This window comes from Poecilia reticulata, chromosome 7 (assembly GCF_904066995.2).
Source record: "Poecilia reticulata chromosome 7, P_reticulata-male-v2, whole genome shotgun sequence".
Classification (NCBI taxonomy): domain Eukaryota; kingdom Metazoa; phylum Chordata; class Actinopteri; order Cyprinodontiformes; family Poeciliidae; genus Poecilia; species Poecilia reticulata.
In genome coordinates this window covers 9039770-9059840 of record NC_088836.1, presented here as the reverse complement: position 1 = coordinate 9059840, position 20071 = coordinate 9039770, and the positions used below count along the sequence as shown (strand labels likewise).

At 37.5% G+C, this 20071-nt stretch overlaps 1 protein-coding gene across 1 annotated transcript; it reads left to right on the top strand.

The window, feature by feature from the left end:
- The first annotated feature begins 1938 nt into the window (after positions 1-1938).
- Positions 1939-18867, top strand: LOC145552186 (excitatory amino acid transporter 3-like). The gene is made up of 13 exons (XM_081608787.1): positions 1939-2122; positions 5149-5289; positions 7154-7246; positions 7731-7842; positions 9924-9966; positions 10054-10104; positions 11079-11266; positions 12766-12873; positions 14362-14484; positions 14580-14774; positions 14892-15026; positions 15797-15901; positions 18277-18867. The coding sequence occupies exons 1-13, from the start codon at positions 2068-2070 to the stop codon at positions 18389-18391; spliced, it is 1464 nt and encodes a 487-aa protein (XP_081464913.1). The 5' UTR covers positions 1939-2067; the 3' UTR covers positions 18392-18867.
- Positions 18868-20071: the final 1204 nt, after the last annotated feature.

Genomic DNA, 20071 nt, shown 5'->3' with positions numbered 1-20071 from the left:
CAAGCACATTTATTAGCTCTATAACTATATTCCATCCAGTGTTGTATTACAGAATATAATTGCATTTAATTGCATTATTGAGGGTTCAGAAATCCAAAAGATTTCCTACTTCTCAGTCTATTTACTATTTTAGTAACTTCATTAACTTTTCTAGAAAACACTCCCCTGAGCAACAACCATTCCTAAGTGAGATCTTGGTCAACATTGTAATGGAAGCGCCACATTGCTTTAGCCAGACTGCAACAAAATGATTGAGATCAAAACAAAAACCTTTTAATAAGTGCCTGATATTTAAATCGCTGATGCTGTTTGATCCTATAACCGCTTTGTGACGTGTGTCATAAATCAGCACCAGTAAAAATCTAAAATGGTGTGTGTTTACCACTGATGCTGGCTGACTTATGGGCCTGAAGTTCGCCTCACAGATCTAAGATACTGTGAGAAGTGTTTTGGCGCCATTTAAAGTGCATTAGATCTGTTTTATTAAATCAGATGTGAGCACTCGGAAAGTAAACCTGATTTTGACTAATAATAATCTTTTTGCCTGTTTAATCTTTAAAACGGTAAGAAAAAAATTTATTAACCCCGCATTTATGCATCTAAATGCTTTTTTTATTGGTCTCATGTAAATTTGTAATATTAAATGTCGTATTTTCATTTAAAAAAATCTATCTTTGAATTAAATTCTCTCCAAATTTACAATTTTTCAGAATCAAAAGTATCTGCCACCTCCATTACTAGAATATAAATAAAGACCTATATGAACGAACCTATACAGTAGGAATAGACATCTGCAAAACTCAGTGTGGAACTAAATAAATATGCTTTCACGCGTGAATTTATCTAAAATTGCGAAACAACGGACTCTACACGAAGCTAAGGGTTTAATTGGTTTCGAAAATGTATTCAGTGTTTTAAAATATGTTTAATTTGGAGCTATGGGCTTAATTTAAAAAAAAAAACAGATTAGTCTTTTTATTTTGTTGAAAACTCTTTTATTCGTTGTTTTAGAGAAAGAGCTTTTAAAACATGCTTAACATTTATATAAAATCACAATGTCCTCTGAGCAAGTTGTACTTTTACTCTTTGAAATGCATCATTTGTAGATGATAATTGGGCTACGAGAGTGCGGATCCACCGGGCTGCGAGCAGCTGACGATTAAAGTTAGAATACATTTCAAATGATTTTTTTTTATCACCATTAACATGGAGACTAAACGTGAGGTTTATTTTTTACATAACATGCCTATCTTTCATTCAAAACTCTAAATTCAATAAAAATGATTCTCTTAAATGTATTATCTCAAAACAGTCATCTTAGTCATTTCACCAATTAAGATCCTTGACACTGAGTAACAAATCACATCTAACAAATCACATCACTCGTTCTTTCAACAGAAAATGTTTTATTCACGTTATTACTATAAACAACTCTTAGCATTGATGGCAACTTGTGTTATGGGCTAACACTCTAAAGTACGTAAACTGTATTTTTCAGACTGTTAAAATGTCCAGTTTCATGAGTAAATAGTCCATAAACCAAACAGTTTAGTCGAAACACGTTGTCTTTTTCATTTTTAAAATAAATGCTGTTGAGTATTTGAACCAAAATCAAGGTATCCAAGGAGACACGGGAAGGCTTTTCCGGGCATTTTTCAAAACAAAACAAAACAACAACAACAAAAAAAAAAACGAATCTAAGGACTGGATGCCAAAATGAACAACATCCTCTTAGATCAGAAACTTTTTACATCACCTAAACGCTTTTTCTATGAAATGACAAATGAACAAACCAAGTCGAATCAGACTCGTTTTTAAACACATCCAATTACTGAAATAGGTTTAAATATATTTAAACAAGAATATTTCTAACGCATTCAGATTGTGTTATTTATTTTACCAATGTATCCATAGAGACAGAATATGCTTTCCGGGGCATTTTTTAAAAAGTGGGACAACTTTCATCTAGTTACCCAGCATTGGATACCGAACAGCAACTGATTATCTGATTGTCGTGAACAGCTGCGATAGACTAGTGCATCTATCTGACTGGACCACAGAGAAACGATGAGAAAGGTTGACAGCCTAATTCAGGTCTTTTGCCTGTTGTCAGTTGCCTTAGGTAATTACCAACTTTTTTTTTGCTACTGCCAAACATTCTGTGACTTTATTATTATTATTATTATTATTATTATTATTATTATTATTATTATTATTATTATTATTATTATTATTATTATTATTAATTTATTTTTGTGGTGGAATTGCTGGTGAGACGGAGGTTAGCGGTTAAATAAATGTGTTTAACCTGGGATTTAACTGAAATAAGTTAAAACGTAATTTGACGTTTCTTAAATGTGCAGTTTAATACACTGTATTACACCAAAAAATATATGTTAAGATTTTCTGGTACTACATGTATTATTATTTTTATTTTTTTATTTTTTTTATTTTTTATTTTTTTGCCTCAATTCAGATCACATTTAGCCACCGACAACAGATTTTTTTTTTAATTCTTCAGTGGTGTGAGTATACACCCGGACATTATTCCGGGTGTATAATGTCCAAGAATCACAGGAACTTATTCTTATTATTATTATTATTATTATTATTATTATTATTATTATTATTATTATTATTATTATTATTATTATTATTATTATTATTATTATTATTTTCCTCCCGAAGGCAATGGGAGATCACACGCCAGTGGTCATCCATAATCAACTAATTGCCCAGGTGGATTCTTACAAATATCTTAGAATACAAATTGGCAATAAACCATAGTCAACCTGAGCACTTCTACACCCGGAACTGTAGTTGTTGAGTTGCTGTGTTGAAAAGCTTTTTTTTTTTTTTTTCTCGATCATTTGATTACCGGTAATTGGATATTTTTTAGCATGACGGTGAAACAGAAACGTGGCATCAGTCAAAGGACTTCTTTCACCACAATGACTCCACCCCATGAGGGTTTGTTTTCATCGTCAAATCTCGCCACTCCTCTACAGATGAAGAGGAGGTCCCGCAGTAATCCACCGCGAGAACTTCACCATTCACACTGCAGCCTGAAGTGACCCAATTCCGATTTTTTTAGCAATTCCGATATTTTAATGCCAGTAAATGCGGCCTGTATGCGTTCTGCAGTGTGAACGGGCAAACGACCTGAAAGTGTACCGCATGCGCACTAGAGGGCGCAATAGCGTCAGCGTTCTAAGTGTTCTGCCAACTGCCATAAAAAGAAGTGCTCAGTGTTTGCGGAAGTAAACATGGAGGCTAACGGTGGAGCTTAGCTTGCACATTTGAAGTTGTTGTCCGGCCGAAGCAGCATATTAACAACTTAATCCTCTTTATAGTCCGTCATGGTTGTTGTTTTTCTTCCCGCTTGCACGTATCAGGACACAGAATAGTGAGGTTTGTTGAGAATCAGTGACGTTCAGTTCGGATGAATGCGACCTGAACGTTAGGTCGCATTTGAATCGGATACGTATCGGATATGGGCCACATTCGTAAAAGAATCCGACCTGTGCTGTTCACACTACCATGAGAAAATCGGATACAGGTCGCATTACGTCAAAAAAAAAAAAAATTGGAATTGGGTCATTTCAGGCTGCAGCGTGAACATTGTCATATTTTGATCTGAAAGTGAAACTGTTGACTTTTACATTAAATACACCTTTCTCAACAGGTGAGGGCGCACTTTTTCCGTCTATAATCAGACATTTAAGCGACTTGAAACCATTCCTCCCTCCCTGGCACCTCCAGACCCGGGCCCCCATCCGGGCCGGTTCGGAGGGCACCCGACCCCCCCTATAGCTTTGCCCCTGAAGTCGTGTTTTAGATTGTTCTTGAAAAACGAATCAGTCACGGCATTAGTGGGTGAACTCACTGCTGCACAGTGAACCCGTTGATTCTTTACAGCTGACAGCCGCTCCCCTCTCTTGCAGGTACTGCGTACCCCCGCTAAATCTTTTAGGGGTATGCAGTACCCTGCCGTACCCCCTTACTTTCACCCCTGTATATATATATATATATATATATATAATAGCAGCAAATTAATAAAAACTTTGCTGCTCTGCTTCCTAGAGCAGCATTGTTAAGTTTTGAACTAGTTAAGTTCAAAACTTAACTTATTAAGTTTTGAAATGTACATGAGATGTTGGATGTATTAAAGTCAAGTTCAATAAGTGAGGGTATTAGAGGATATTATTCAAAAGTTCATTCATGTCAGTAACTCAGTTCACAAACTGATGGATGTTTGAAGACATTTATTTCTGTAATACTAATTTTATACAATACAAAATATGTTTAATTTGGAGATATGGGCTTAATAGAAAAATAAGTACGGTATGTTTAAGGATATTTTTAAAAGACTCGTTTATTTGAAAATAAACAAGTCTAATTAGAACACATATTCTAACTTGCTGAATATGATTGTAAGCCATGTTCTACTATTACAGTGAACCTTGTTTTTTTCTGCCAACTTTCACTCATTTTCCTCCAGTTATTGAATCTACTGTGAAAATGACATGTAGTTAGTCGCTATTTTACCCATCCATCCATTCATTTTCTTTACACCCTTGTCCCTCAGTGGGGTCGGGAGGGTTGCTGGTGCCCATCTCCAGCTAACGTTCCGGGCGAGAGGCGGGGTTCACCCTGGACAGGTTGCCAGTCTGTCGCAGGGCAGCACAGAGACACAGGACAAACAACCATGCACACACACACTCACACCTAGGGGCAATTTAGACAGACCAATTAACCTAACAGTCATGTGTTTTTGGACTGTGGGAGGAAACCGGAGTACCCGGAGAAAACCCACGCATGCACAGGGAGAACATGCAAACTCCATGCAGAAAGACCGGGGCCGGGAATTGAACCCAGAACCTTCTGGCTGCAAGGCAACAGCTCTGCTATTTTACTCATCTTTAGAAAATAAATGACAGACTTTGTTTTACTAATTCATACAATACAATGTTGCCTATAGATAATAAACTGAACAAACTTTGAAACTGTATTTACCATTTATATTAAAGCACTTCCATATATTTCTCACAGCTGCTGTAAAGTATGCCATACCAAAAGTTGTTTTTACATCTTGATGGTGCTGGGTTTTTTCATACTTATGATTGTGATTTTTTTTTTGCTCCATAGGAATAGGCCTTGGGTTTCTGCTGAGGTTTACAGTTGGCCCAACTACTACTTTGAAAATGTGGATCCAATTTCCAGGGAATGTACTTCTCAATGTGCTTAAGATGTTTTCTGTCCCCCTCATTGTGACAAGCGTGCTTGCAGGCGAGCTAAATATAAATCTAAATTCTCAATGTATTAACTTATTGCAATAGAGATAGACATAAAAGGTGCTCTCTCACTTTTTGTGGATATTCTGAATGAATATTGCTGAAAACACTTTTTTATATACAGGTCCTTCTCAAAAAATTAGCATATTGTGATAAAGTTCATTATTTTCCATAATGTAATGATAAAAATTAAACTGTCACATATTTTAGATTCATTGCACACACACCAACTGAAATATTTTATGTCTTTTATTGTTTTAATAATGATGATTTTGGCATACAGCTCATGAAAACCCAAAATCCCTGTCTCAAAAAATGTGCATATTTTATCTGACCAATAAAAGAAATGAGTTTTAATACCAAAAATGTCAACCTTCAAATAATTATGTTCAGTTATGCACTCAATACTTGGTCAGGAATCCTTTAGCAACCTTCAATGCAGCATGGAGGCAATCAGCCTGTGGCACTGAGGTGTTATGGAGGCCCAGGATGCTTTGATAGCCTTAAGCTCATCCAGAGTTTAAGGCTCATATTGTGAACTTTCTCTTCACAACATCCCACAGATTCTCTATGGGGTTCAGGTCAGGAGAGTTGGCAGGCCAATTGAGCACAGTAATACCATGGTCAGTAATACCAGTGGTTTTGGCACTGGGCAAGTGCCAATTTGTGCAGAAAAATGAAATCTTCATTTCCATAAAGCTTTTCAGCAGATGGAAGCATGAAGTGCTCCAAAATCTCCTGATAGCTGCTGCATTGACCCTGCACTTGATGAAACACAGTGGACCAACACCAGCAGCTGACATGGCTCCCCAGACCATCACTGACTGTGGGTACTTGACACTGGACTTCTGGCCTTTTGGCATTTCCTTCTCCCCAGTCTTCCTCCAGACTCTGGCACTTTGATTTCCGAATGACATGCAAAATTTGCTTTCATCTGAAAAACGTACTTTGGACCACTGAGCAACAGTCCAGTGCTGCTTCTCTGTAGCCCAGGTCAGCCACTTCTGCCGCTGTTTCTGGTTCAACAGTGGCTTGACCTGGGGAATGTGGCACCTGTAGCCCCTTTCCTGCGCACACCTGTGCACAGTGGCTCTGGATGTTTCTACTCCAGACTCAGTCCACTGCTTCCACAGGTCCCCCAAGGTCTGGAATCGGCCCTTCTCCTCAATCTTCCTCAGGGTCCGGTCACCTCTTCTCGTTGTGCAGCGTTTTCTGCCACACTTTTTCCTTCCCACTGAGGTGCCTTGATACAGCACTCTGGGAGCAGCCTATTCATTTAGAAATTTCTTTCTGTGTCTTAACCTCTTGCTTGAGGGCGTCAATGATGACCTTCTGGACAGCAGTCAGGTCGACAGTCTGACCCATGATTGCGGTTTTGAGTAATGAACCAGGCTGAGAGTTTTTAAAAGCCTCAGGAATCTTTTGAAGGTGTTTAGAATTACTTTGTTGATTCAGATGATGAGGTTCAGAGAACCTTTTCATGATATGCTCATTTTTTGAGACAGGGATTTTGGGTTTTCATGAGCTGTATGCCAAAATCATCAGTATTAAAAGAATAAAAGACCTGAAATATTTCAGTTGGTGTGCTATGAATCTAAAATATTTAGATTAAAATTTTTTCATTACATTATGGAAAATAAACTTTATCACAATATGCAAATTTTTTGAGAAGGACCTGTATGTGTCTAGATCTCGATGAGTCTAATTCACAAGAATTTATTTCTTGTCACCTAAAGGTGATAGAAGACGAAGATCAGTTCAGATATTTAGACTATTGTTAGGTCACACATGAACTAGGATGTTATCCTGTTTCTTGCTCAGGAATCAAATGAAATTCTGGTTCTGCTCTCTTTTCTCAGGAGTAACTGGATTACACACCAAAATGTCCAGGAAAGCAGGCTTGGTCACAGGAGCCTTCGTCATTGGCAGTACTGTATATGCCACAGCTTATGGTAACTTTATAAAGTGCAGTGTATTTTAACATAGATTTATAGAGTATCATAGTGTCTATTGTGTTATCAAGTGAGAATGCATTCATCAAAATGCTGCTGTTCATACATTTTTCAGCCAGGGCTGTCTGCTTTGTGCAAATAGTATTAGTGTCATTGCTGTAGATCTTGCAGTTTTCTTTCAAGCTTTTCCGGAACACAGGTCTCCGGGAACATTTTCTTCCTTGTGTTTCCCTCTTCTGCTGTGCTTAGATCTGTTTGTGTTCAGCTTTCTTCTGGTATTTTTGTCTTCTGCTTTCCTTTGACCCATCTCTCTCTTCAACTTTGTTCATTTCTGTCTCTGTATTCAGTTTTTTTTTTTTTTTTTACTCTCTCTGGCATCTACTGCGGTGTTCATCCTGCAGAAATGCATTCTCACGGCTGTTTTGCAAGGAACAGCAATTTTTCTAGTTGCTTTTGACATCCTGCCTGAGATTTTGTGTTGCAGCATTTACTCTGGTGTTCACACTAAAGCCTGGTGTGGATTCAGAGTTGAAACATAAAGAACCGGGTGTTACCGTTCCCTTCTCTATGCATGTGATCTTCATGGATCTCTTAAGGTGAGAGGACAAGTGTTTAATTCAATTCGATTTCATTCAAGTTTAATTGTATATAGCAAATTTCAGCCACCAGGCAGATAAAGGTGTTTTACATCATGAAAACACAAAATCCAAAGTAATAGAACACACAGGCAACAATTGAAGCATTACATTTTGACAAGGGCCACCGTTGCACATCATAATGTTGGTGAATGTTACACTTAACTGTGGTGGCGCATGAACAACACAAGGCTCGGGTCTCTCAAGAATTAGCAATTTTCTATTTACTTTTGACTGGACTATGCATCCAGAATTGCTCGCCATTGCTGTTCTACAGCAGACAGGAGTTTCTGGACATTTGGACTCAAAACTCCGACAGTTTTATTTCCAACTCATCCCAGAGATCTCCAAAACGCCAGAGGCTGTTCACTTTTCCTGGCCAGTGCACCCAGATGGCACCAAGAACGCAAACAAAGGCAGGGTACAAGTGGAGGGCTACAAGCTAAGCTAAATCTTACGCCACACCGGCTGCCCATACCCACCATTTTCCTCGTCAATGTCCGTTCTCTGGCAAACAAAATGGATGAAATATGGCTCCCCAACATAGATAACAGATGGATTATGAACTCAAATGTCATAATTTTCACTGAAACATGGCTAAAAAATAGCTTCCTGGACAATGCTATTGAGTTAGCAGGATGCCATATACACTGAGCTGACAAAATAGCAGAGATCTCCGGCAATATCAGCGGTGGAGGTTTGTGCATTTATATCAAAAATGCTTGGTGCACAGACGAGAGACAATTCTCACCCAATGTCAAGTTTATAATGGTCAAATCCAGACCTTATTATCTCCCTAGAGAACTCGTTTGCATTCACTGCAGTGTTACCAACTGCAGTGAAGTGAACCTCCGAGCGCTTGAGGAGGAAGCTAGAGAACGACTGGCTGAAATTAGCGTTCATAAATCGGATCAACCTTGAGCTAAACGCCGCTTTATCGGCGGATATTGGAAAATCCAATATCCAACTCGAAACTAACTTCACTGCAGTCGGTAACACAATAAAACCATTGGGATAAAGTTTGTTTTGGTCTGTGGCCTGTAAAGATGGCACCGAGCGACTGCACCTAAACGCCCCACAACATCTGACGCAGTGAAATTTTTTCCAAAGGCAGCCCTCTTCATTAACATAACGATGCAGCAGAAAAACAGCAAACAGAAATACAGCAAGCAGAAATACAGCAAGCAGAAATACAGCAAGCAGAAAAGGGAGAAGCAAAAAAAGACAAAGCAAAATATCTATTTTTCTTGACAAAAACACATGTTTAGGGGAAATAAAAAAGAAAATATATACATTACTTGACGGAAACTCGTGTGTAAGAAAAAAGAAAAACTAAACATATATTTATGATTTTATTTCTTATTATGGCGGTTTTGGTCCTCCATAGATTGTACCTATCAATGATACATACAAGAAATAAAAGCTTATTGAAGCCAATGAAGAAGTTTTCTACATATCACTAAATCTTTGTATAGAGTTAGTGTCAAAGTTTGTCTATGGACCTTTACCTCAATTCTTAAATATAAAGGCCACAACTCTTCTTTTTTACGTTTTCTATTCTCACTTAAAAATTTGTAATTAGGAGGCGCTGATTCGATTAGTAGAGGTGATTCAGTATCCAACCATGTTTCTGTCAGGAACATCAATATAATGCTGAGTGAAGTCATTTACTAATAGTCCTTTTTCTGATCTTATATTTAGCAGAGCCAGTTGAAGTGGCAGATAGTTCCTGAGACTGAGGTTGCTTTAGGCAGGGGATGAGTCTAATGTTTAATTTCAAACTGCTGCATTTTGTATTTCTGTTTTTTGTGAATTTTCTTCTAGTGATTGTGCTTAAACAATATTCCTGGTTTTCAGCATATTCAGTTTACTGCATAGAGAAATTAAAATAGAAGTCCTATTTATTAGCAACTATGATTTAAAACTGTCGTTGTTGATGTGAAATGATAATATTAAACTCTGGTGAAAATAATATCTTCACGTTTTGTGTCTTTAAAATTTACAAGCCCAGTTTTTTTCTGACACTCCTTTTACTCTCATAGGAACATGATTCCAGAGAGCTTCATTCAGGCTTTCTTCGAGCAGGTATGTTTTGTATTCAGAACCACAGCTCAGTGTGTAGCTTCCTATGTTGGGTCTGGAAGGTCACAAATAGTTCTTTTTTTTTCTCAGTACAAGACTGAGATTATTTATCTTTCAAGAGATCAAATTATACTCGAAGGGGTGAGTATTTTCTTCTTATCGTTGATCTTCTTCTAGAGCACCTTCCAAAAGCATTGATAGCCTTAGAGCTTTTACACATTTTGTCACTTTACAACTCCAAACTTCAAAGTATTTTGTTTAGGTTTTAAGTAGTCAGCCAACACTAAAAAGAGTACTTGACTGTGAAGAGGAAGAAAAATCTGGATGGCTTTAATTTAAAACATGAAAGGAGAGGTGGTGTTTGTTTTCAGCTCACCTCAGGGGCAGTTGTGCCTTTCTGTAGCGGTCATTGAGCAAGAGGAGGGGCACATCACAGGGGAACACAGAGACAAGCAACCATTCAAAACACTTGTACTATTGGTTTAGACAACACCAGTTAACACAACAATAATATTTCTTAGGACAGAGGGTAGAACAATTTCCACATCTTGCCACAATTGTTCTGTTGTATTTAGGCCCGGATTTGACCATAACGATCTAATAGACGGTGGTGTTTTCACCTAAAGCCATCCATTGTAGATCTGGTTGTATATTCAGAGTGACTGTTTTGCTCCAAGGGAAAGATATTTCCTAGTCTCAACTCTCAAGTCTTCTGGCCCCCTAAAACAAGTTTTGATCCTAGATTGTCTGAGATTTAGTGCCATCCATCTTCCTATTAAGAACGTGTATTGCTTCTCTGCAATAGAAAAGCAAGTCAACATACATGTGTATAACTGAATGTGTAGGGCTATTGGAGGGGTTACATAGCTAAATACACAAATAATTTTTTCTATTTATATACATAATGTTTTTCTAATTCTTGAATTTGTTCTATACATTTCACAGTTATCCCATTTTGGATTGGTCTTTTACAAAATAAATGCAAATAAAATACATCAAAGTTAATGACTTTAATGTGACTTACTGTGGAAAAGTGATATGTATTGTCCAATATGGTGCTGTACTACTACAATACTTATCTTGGAGAGTTAGAGCCAGCATATTTGTGTGTCTAGCCGCAGAATGACAGTGAGATGCTACTGGTAGGCAACTATGTTCCTGGAGCCAACGTTATGGGACTGATCATCTGGTCTTTCACCATCGGCCTCTTGTTAATCAGGGTGGGAGAGAATGCAAAAAGCACTCTGAGGCTCATTCAAATCATCAACGATGCAGTAAAAATCATAGTCCTCTGGTTCATGTGGTAAGATAACATTTCAGTATACAATTTCATGCTTTTACCAAATTAGATATATGTTTAATACACACAATGTTCCCTTAATTAGTTCAGGTCAGACATAAGGGTAAATTACAATATCAAAGAAATGTGATTTCTGTTTGTGATAAAAAAAAAAAAATCTGTGGTGAAGTAAATTTAACATAACTGAAACTGTGAAATCAACAATAAAAAAAATCAAGTTTGTATCTTTACACAAAAATATACAGTATTGAGGTCAAAAATATTTGTTCAAAATTGTAATTTTTTTTCAGAAAATAAATTAAGTACTAAGAGCCTGTCTTTTTAAGTTCATCCACACAACAAAAAGCAATCTTGTTATCTTTACTGTGTTTCTTTCTGTACTTCAAGACACCAACCTAAGCTACCTAAGAGTTCCCAAGCTGTGATTTTAAGTACACTGACAAAAATGTTCTGCTGTGTCTACTTAAAAATATGAAGTTAAATTAAGTAAAAGCTTAACGTTCAGGACGTCCCCAGACCTTATTCCATTCCTGCTGAAGCAAACCTGCAAACCAAAGAGAAAGTTTTGAACATTTGCCCATCTGATTCTGTGTTGAATAATAAAATATACACTATAATATGTTTTATAATGTGTTTATAATGTGTTTTTAATGTTTAAAAACACATTATAACAGTGTTTTAACAAAAACTAATGCTGTTGTTGGTGATGTAGGCAGAAAAAATAGATTGGATGAGATTAACACCTACAGTAGCAAAACAACAACAAAAAAACACACAAAAAAAACAAGTGTAACAAAAAGTGTGGCTACATTGATTAAAAACTTTATTTGGGAAAACTCCTTGTGTGAAAAAAGTGAAGACGAAATGTTAATGTGGAAAATACCTGGACAGTTTTTGAACTTGTGTAAACAATAGACTAAACAGAATTTGTATAACTTCCATGAATGAACTGTTTGTGAATTATTGTATTGTTGTAATGCTTGTAATTGATTTTCTGCCCCTAATGTAATTTTGCAAAGAACTAATAAAATCTTAGAAAAATTTAAAATTGAACAAACTATCACTTCTTTCCATATTTAAGTTTGAGCAGAGAAACAAATAAAAATCAAGTATTAAGTTTTAAAAACTAGATTTTTTTTTGAGGCAATAAGTTTGCACATTTTTTAAGTTAGGTGAACTAATTAGATTTTACAGTGTACTTGCATATTTCATTTACATTAAACATGTTGAGTGCTTTATGCAAGGTTCTGTTTAACCTGCTTTACAAAGTTAACTTTACCTTGATTTTATGTTTCAAAGAAATATGTAAGTAATTAAGACAAAGAACAGTCTTGCTTGATCAACATAAATAAATTATGCAAATAGTTGCCTTAATCTTTCTAAGTAGACAGAAAAGAGTGTTTATCATCCTTGAGGGATACCTATTTGACAAACAGTTAATCAAAATAAATTTGGGACACCCATTTATTTAACCTTTTTTCTTGACCGTTTTTTTGATTCAGGTATTTGCCAATTGGAGTACTTTTTCTGATCACAGACAGTGTGTTGTCTGTGGAGGACTGGGGAGATGCCTTTAAACTCGTGAAGTTTGCAGGAGTGGTTTGTATGGCGTATGTCCACTTTGTCTGTTTCAACTTTGTTGCCAAATTGAGATCACTGCTTGTGAGATGGCAGCACTGAACTCTACACAAGAAGGAAAGAAAACTGTTTTCAATGTATTTTACAGAAGCGTAGCACAGATTTTACTGAGATTTTTCTCCTTTATGTTTAGTGGATGAAGACACTGCAAAGACCAGTTTTCTTAATACAATTATTGTCAGCTAATTTACTCCGATTCCCCCCAAAAGCCTGTCCAGTTCAAGCAGTTCCCTTTCAGATGTTGTGTTTGGCCTGAGAGGTTTGTTAGAGAACGTTAGTGAACAAACAGCATCATGAACACCAAAAGACTCAGCAGACAGGTCAAGGAGAAAGTTCAGGAAAAGTTTAAATCAGTCTTAGTTTCTAAAACAATATCTGAAGGTAAAGAAGAGGAGGAGGGTTAAGGGCTCTGCATAGTTGAGCTGAACTACCAAAATCAGTTCTCGTTGTGCCGCTGCTGACAGGATCTGGGCTGGAGGTGAGCGGCTGTGAGTAGAAGTTACTGCAGAACCTCAACTGATAAAGGAAGATTCGGTCCATCGGAACATTTGGAGCTCACAAAATATCACATAAACCTTAGCAAAAATAATGTACCTATAATTTGGACCATAGCATAAAGTCAGTCATCCCACAATTAAATAAATCAAGATGTCCCAAAAGAAGGGGCGGACTGGCATACTGGCATACCAGGGGATTCCTTGGTGGGCCTCTCCGTTAGTGGGCAGGTGGACAGTAGACTGTCCATGCAGTGGCGGTTTATTATGTGGATGACATGGGCAACCACCCAGGGTAGCATCTCGTGGGGGTGGACATGAGCACACCAGGTTAATTGGCCGAGCTTAAAATCAATCACTGATTGTGCCTTGAGGACCCCAGTCCTCAAGGCACACTGACCTGCATGTTTTAGATGGTCCCCTGCTTCAATACACCCCATTCAGATGATTGCAATTCAGCAAAATCCTGTTAATCAGCCAACAATTGAAATCATGTGTGCGGTTGGGAAACACTGGTCTAGACCAATATCCTTTTGATAATATGTGGCAGAAAGCTTTGTGTTCACACTCCCCATCTAATCTGAGCTTATGCTATTTTGCAGAGAAGAATGTGATAAATGTTGTTTCTATGAAAGAGCAAAGTTGGTGGAAACATGACGCAACAGGCCGCAGCTGGAACTGTTGCAACAGGTTGATCTACAAAGTATGGACTGATTGAAGCTGAATAGAGATGCACACACATCTTCATGGATGTTACTGTGCAACAATGAATCATTTTCCTTGCACTTTGCAATGACGCGCGACTATGTATTAGCATATCAAGTCCCCCCAAACACTTGACAACCAATTTTTTCATGTGGTTTACCATGACAAAATTCATAAGTGTCAAAGTTGAAGGCCAGTGAATAGCTTTTTGTGTCTTGATAACACAGAGCATGACTCTAATAAGTTTGTTGTCTCTTTCAGACAAGGAGTCTACGCCTTTTTGTTTGTGCCCACGGTTTATTTTTTGTTAGTCAGACAGAACCCCATTAAGATCTACAAGAAGGTCTCCAAGGCTTTGATAACTGCATTTATCATCTCATCCAGGTGAGATGTTCTGCTTGTTTGTTGTCAAAGAGTGACACTTTTCTAGTTTCCACATATGAACAGTGCACCAATAAAGGATGTGCTTTCTGCCAAAGCACCGCCACTCTACCTGTTGCCCTTCAATGCCTCGAAGAGAACGTGAAGGTCAATAAGCAACTCCTCCGCCTCATGTTGCCCATTACCGTCGGCATCAATATGAACGGGACAACAATTTATGAAGTGATCGCTTCCATCTTTACTACTCAGCTAAATGGCATCACTCTGGAAGTCGGTCAGATAATTGCCATTTGGTAAGCTGCTTCCTCTAAGTGTCTGGAATTGAGAAAAGGTGCATACTGGGATTGTTAAGAGAAAAGGCTTGACACAACTGTGTGTTGCAGTTGATGTAGTCTGTGCTTGGTTTGCAGCTTGTCTAGTGCCATTGTCACCTTTGGAACTGCAGGGGTCCCAGCCAAAGGAGCTGTGACCACTATCATGGTTCTGACATCTGTGGGACTGCCTGCACATGATGCTGTCCATCTGGTGGTGTTTGAATGGCTTCTGTAAGTTCAACTTGATGCTCAACAGCCTGCCACTCGTGTTCAAAAAGTACTTTAACCATCAAACTGTGTCGTCACACTGGATGGAGTTATGCTGGTTTGCAATCAGAAAGCTTGCAGTTATTTTTGACCAGGACATGATTTTTAATATGCATGATAAACAAATGTCTAGGATAGCCTACTTGGATCCTGGGGAGACCCTGTGTCTCTCCAGGATCTCCCCAGGATCCCAAGATTTGGTTAAATCTTGGGATTTAACCAAATCCCAAGAAAAAAAAAGACAATTATAGCAAAATCTCGACTTATTTCATGTGACTGAGGTCAAACTGTTGTGTTCACAGCCAAACAGACTTTAAAAAGAAACTGGAACAGTTAAAAGGAAATGAACAATATTGAAAAAAAAATCTAAGAAAGTGGCAACAATTTATCCAGAAGCTAATATAAACAAATCTCTATTAATATAATTCTTTTAATTAAAAAAAAAACAAAGAAAATGTCGCATCCAAATCTCAGAATAACCAGAAAAACTAAAATTAAGTCTAATTTACTGTATGTTCAGGAGTCCAAATAAATGGGTTTTTTTTGTCTGTCCGTTCAATAGCAGAGAAGCAGAAATTTAAAGATGCAATTCTTTGGATAAAACTACACTTTGTGACTGATGATGTTACTAGGAATTGTCTGAAGCTCGCTGTTGTAGAGTGGGGAAGAAAAAGCCTTCAAGGAAACAACAGTTGAGTAACAGTATGTTTGTTCTCCTCTTATGTCCCCTTCAGAGACCATTTAACTACCATGGTGAATGTACTCACAAACATGATGGGTGTGATTGTAATGAATCATTTCTGGGAAGCTGACGTGCTAGCCTTGGAAGAAAAACGAAGGTAATTGAAATCATTAAAATGATGTGTTCAGTCGCAAAGACACAATATTGCCAAAAGTATTTGCTTCCCAATCCAAATCATTGAATTCAGGTGTTCCAGTGACTTCTGTAGCTACAGGTGTATGAAATCCAGCATTGAGACTGAACAAACGGGGTGTTCTAAGGAAGAACAGTGAATACGAGTGTGGTGCCAAGATAGGATGCTCCTGTCTCAGCACCACACATTTCCTGGAAGTGGTTCAGGAAATGTAAAGACTGGACTGCTTCCAGTCTTTACCGGACATGTTGTCTGGCGTTCCAAGTCCTGCCTCAAAATTAAGATAAAAAGGTGCAGCAAAGACTTTCCTCCCTAGACTCTGGAAGATAATATGACTCTCCACAGATCTTCTTCTGGCCCTTTACCTCTGATGTGTGGGGAATTTCTTCACAAATGCTAACTACCAGGTTGCAAAGAAGAAGATTCTCCAAAAGGTTACTATAAAGGTCAAACAAATTATTAACTGCGCTATCCCCACCCTCCATGAACACTGCAATTCCTACCTTTTGACCTTTACACTTTTTTTACTATCTTCAAAGCCAAAGAAACATAAATTACAAATTTGATAACTTTTTTATTAATATCTTTAGAATTATGAATGAGTTGACACCAATTTTGTCTGATTTGAAGAAGGCGGGGGTGGGGCCTGGTTGACCTTTCATGACCCCTAGAAACATTTATTAATATTTTTGAAATGATAGCGGCACAAATAAAAACTTTTGGTGCATAAACCAGCACAAACGTTGCAGAAACATTTGACACTAATTTTGTCTGAGTTCATAAAAGTGTGGTGGGGGCGGGGGGGTGGCTGATTGACCTTTAAACTTTAATTAATATCTTCAGTCAGAGCAGCACAAACAAAAATCACCGGAAAGTCACTTGAGCGAACAAGCCCTCCTTGAGCTCAGCAGTCAGCAGCCGTTGGGCTCTCTTCTCCTCCAGTTACGTCATGAAAACCACTTGTTTTTTTCTAGAAGTCAGAACGTTTTGATTAATTTAACATTTCATAACATTTGTTACCTAATGGTGCGTTCACACCATTTCGTGCGTCAGGCGCATCTGGTTTACATTCAAAATCTATGTGAAAGCACATCAAGGGCCCGTCGAGAGCCCGTTGCAGCACTTTTGAAGCATTCAACGAGTCGGGCGTGTCCAACGAGTTTGACAAATAGGCCAGCAACGCAAAAAGCGTTTGGTGTGAACGCACCATAATTATTGACCAAATACAGCAAACAGATTTACAGTTTGGCCTCAAAAAATATTTTAAAGAACTTTAAATATTCACTTTAAGGTAGTCAAAAAAAATTGCAAGAGAAATGGCTCAACAGCGCACTTTGTCGTAGAATTATAACCCCATGACCTACAGAAAACTCTTGGACCAGTGCTCTACACCGAACAGGAAGTTGGCCATCTTGGATTGAAGTGCCGATTTTGACCCCATTTTGGCCGTTTACAGCCTCCGCATTTGATCAAGCTCCTCCTAGAGATTTCAATCGATCGGTTTCAAACTTGATCAGTTTGCCCATAAGGCATGGCCATGCATGCTTAAGGGACGTGGTCAGGCCTCAGAGTTTGAAATCTTTCGCCATTAAACACAAAACTGTAATAACTCGTACACAAAAATTCACAGAGACACCAAACCTTCAGTGATTGATCCACATCTGGATCCCTACAGCATTCAATTGTTAAATCATGACATTGCTTAAGCCATGCCCTCTGTACACTCAGTGCACGTGTATCTTGTGTATCTTGGACCCTTGGTTGAATCCCAGAAGGAGGTCGGCCATTTTGCATCATTTTGACTTTTTTAAGACACATTAAGTGTGTTTAAATTTACAAATTTAAGTCAGTCTTACACAAATCACTTAGTTTACTTCAAAAAAAGAAGGAACCTAATAAATTATCTCTTTTTTACCAGGGTTTTCTTGGCTCAGGCGGCCTTTATTTGAGAGCAGTTAGACAGGAACGTAGGTAATAACAGAGAGGAAAGATGGAATCACGCGTATGATGGCCCCCCGTGGGGTTGTTTGCCCAGGGCACCAAACAATCTATGATGTGTCTCATAACATACAGTCACAGCACAGTGAGTTTCATAAATGTAACAAAGGACATTTTTATAAAAGTTTAATACTGCAACTTTAATGGTCTGTGTATTATTCACTCTTTGACTAGAGTACTTTCTCTGAAAGGTTTCATAAAATATTAGGACAGATTCTGGTGAAAACAAATCTGGAATCTAGATTGTTATAAGTCATTTCCACTAAGTGGTAAGATATGGAGTACTTTAGTCACAGTTGGTCTACATTATTACTGATTGTGTTTTCCATTTTCCTTGTTAGGACTGATAAGGTTCGTTCCAACAGTGAACTCGAGCTGGACTTAACCTGTTTGGAGCCTGATGACGATCTCATCCCGTCTGCAGCCTCCCCATCAAGATCCATTTCACCTAAGTGAGGGGATCGTCTCAGAACCATATTAACACCAACAAGCTGAAACCTCAGGACAGGGATGTCACCATCCTGGGGTGTCTGAGCTGTTCATTTCCCTGTTTGCTTATAGTTATTGCTAGTTGGATGGTGTTATATCACTTTATTCATCTGTATTTATTTTCCATTTTACTTTGGTTTTTGCCACTTTTAAATGATATATTTATATGTTCCTAATGTATTTACGTGAAAATTGTTAATAATTACAAGCATTGTTATGTGTTTGAAGATAATCCATCTTCAGTATTCTAGATTTTATTGTTATTTATCATTTTGCATGTTTACAATGCATAGACTTTGCTATTTTTTTATTCATTTTAGCTTTCTCTGTATATAATAGAAATATTTCCCCAGTGTTTCCTCTCTAATCAATACAAGCTGCCACAGTTCCTTATCTTCTACAATTGATTTTCTTCCACTAATAAATCACATTTATTACCAATACTTACCTGTTTTATCTGTTTATGTGGATCATTTCATTGTGTGTCTAGTGGTTAAATGCCTTTCTTTGTTTTTAACCCCTGTAACTTTGCATTAGACTTGATTGTATGACAAGTGTTCTATACACATTTGACTGATTGATTGATACAACAATATTTTGTAAATAAATAGCCCTTTACGTTGCATGAAAATGTTTACTGCTTTCAAATTGAAATTGTCACGTCCTCTGAAAGCAGGTTGTGCTAGCTGCAGTGTAGCAGAAAGTGAGTTCCTGCTCCTGCTCTCAGAGAGCGCTGAGAGAAAAAGCTTTCTCTCTCGCATGCTCTCAGTTGTGGCACCAGGGGGTGCTATAGCGCCCACTGGAAAAGTCATAGAACCCCCCTCCCCTCAAATAAAAAATATCAGATTATTTTTTTAAATATGTGGTTATTGTAATATTTTCCTTGCAAAACACAATTAATTTAGAAAAACAACCAATGATTGCATATTGAGAATTTTAAAAACCCTATCTCGCAACAGAAAATGAACTTGTATGCCTGTTTTCACCTCCAGTAAACAATTGAAAAGAGCATGTAATGTGAAAAGGGAGAGTTTTCTACAACCCAAATTTCCAAGGATGGAATCAACAGTTCAAGAAAATACTGTGGACAAAACAGAACAAAATACAAAATATAATAATATAAATTGCAGCTTTAAGTTTCGACTCTGGACACAAAATAATCTGAGAACTTCTTCTTGGTATAACATCATTTACTTTTAATTATCTTGATGCCACTACAGGCTTTCAGGTGAATACTGAAGGGCATAAAAGATTCTCCACTTGGAACTGTTTGTTAAAATATAAATAAAAACAGAAAAAAAAATCTTCTATAAAAATAATGCACTTTTGTTCATTCTTATCTTCATAAACATGCCCATGTTATTTCCTATCAGAAAACGATTTCTTAGTAAAATAAAACTTACTTTAAATCAAAAGTTCGTGGCATGAATATTTGGGCTTGCATTTTTCATAACCGTTTCCCCCACTTGGCCACCTCTGACGTAAACATTTCTAAATGTAAAGGAATCGCTGATGGAAGTAAATATTTGATATATTTAAATGTTTTGCTTGGGCCAGATCAGATGTAGGTTATAGGTTTGCTCCCTGAAGCCAAAACGCTGAATTACTAAAGTGAAATAACAACACAAGGTACAAGAGTAAGTTTGA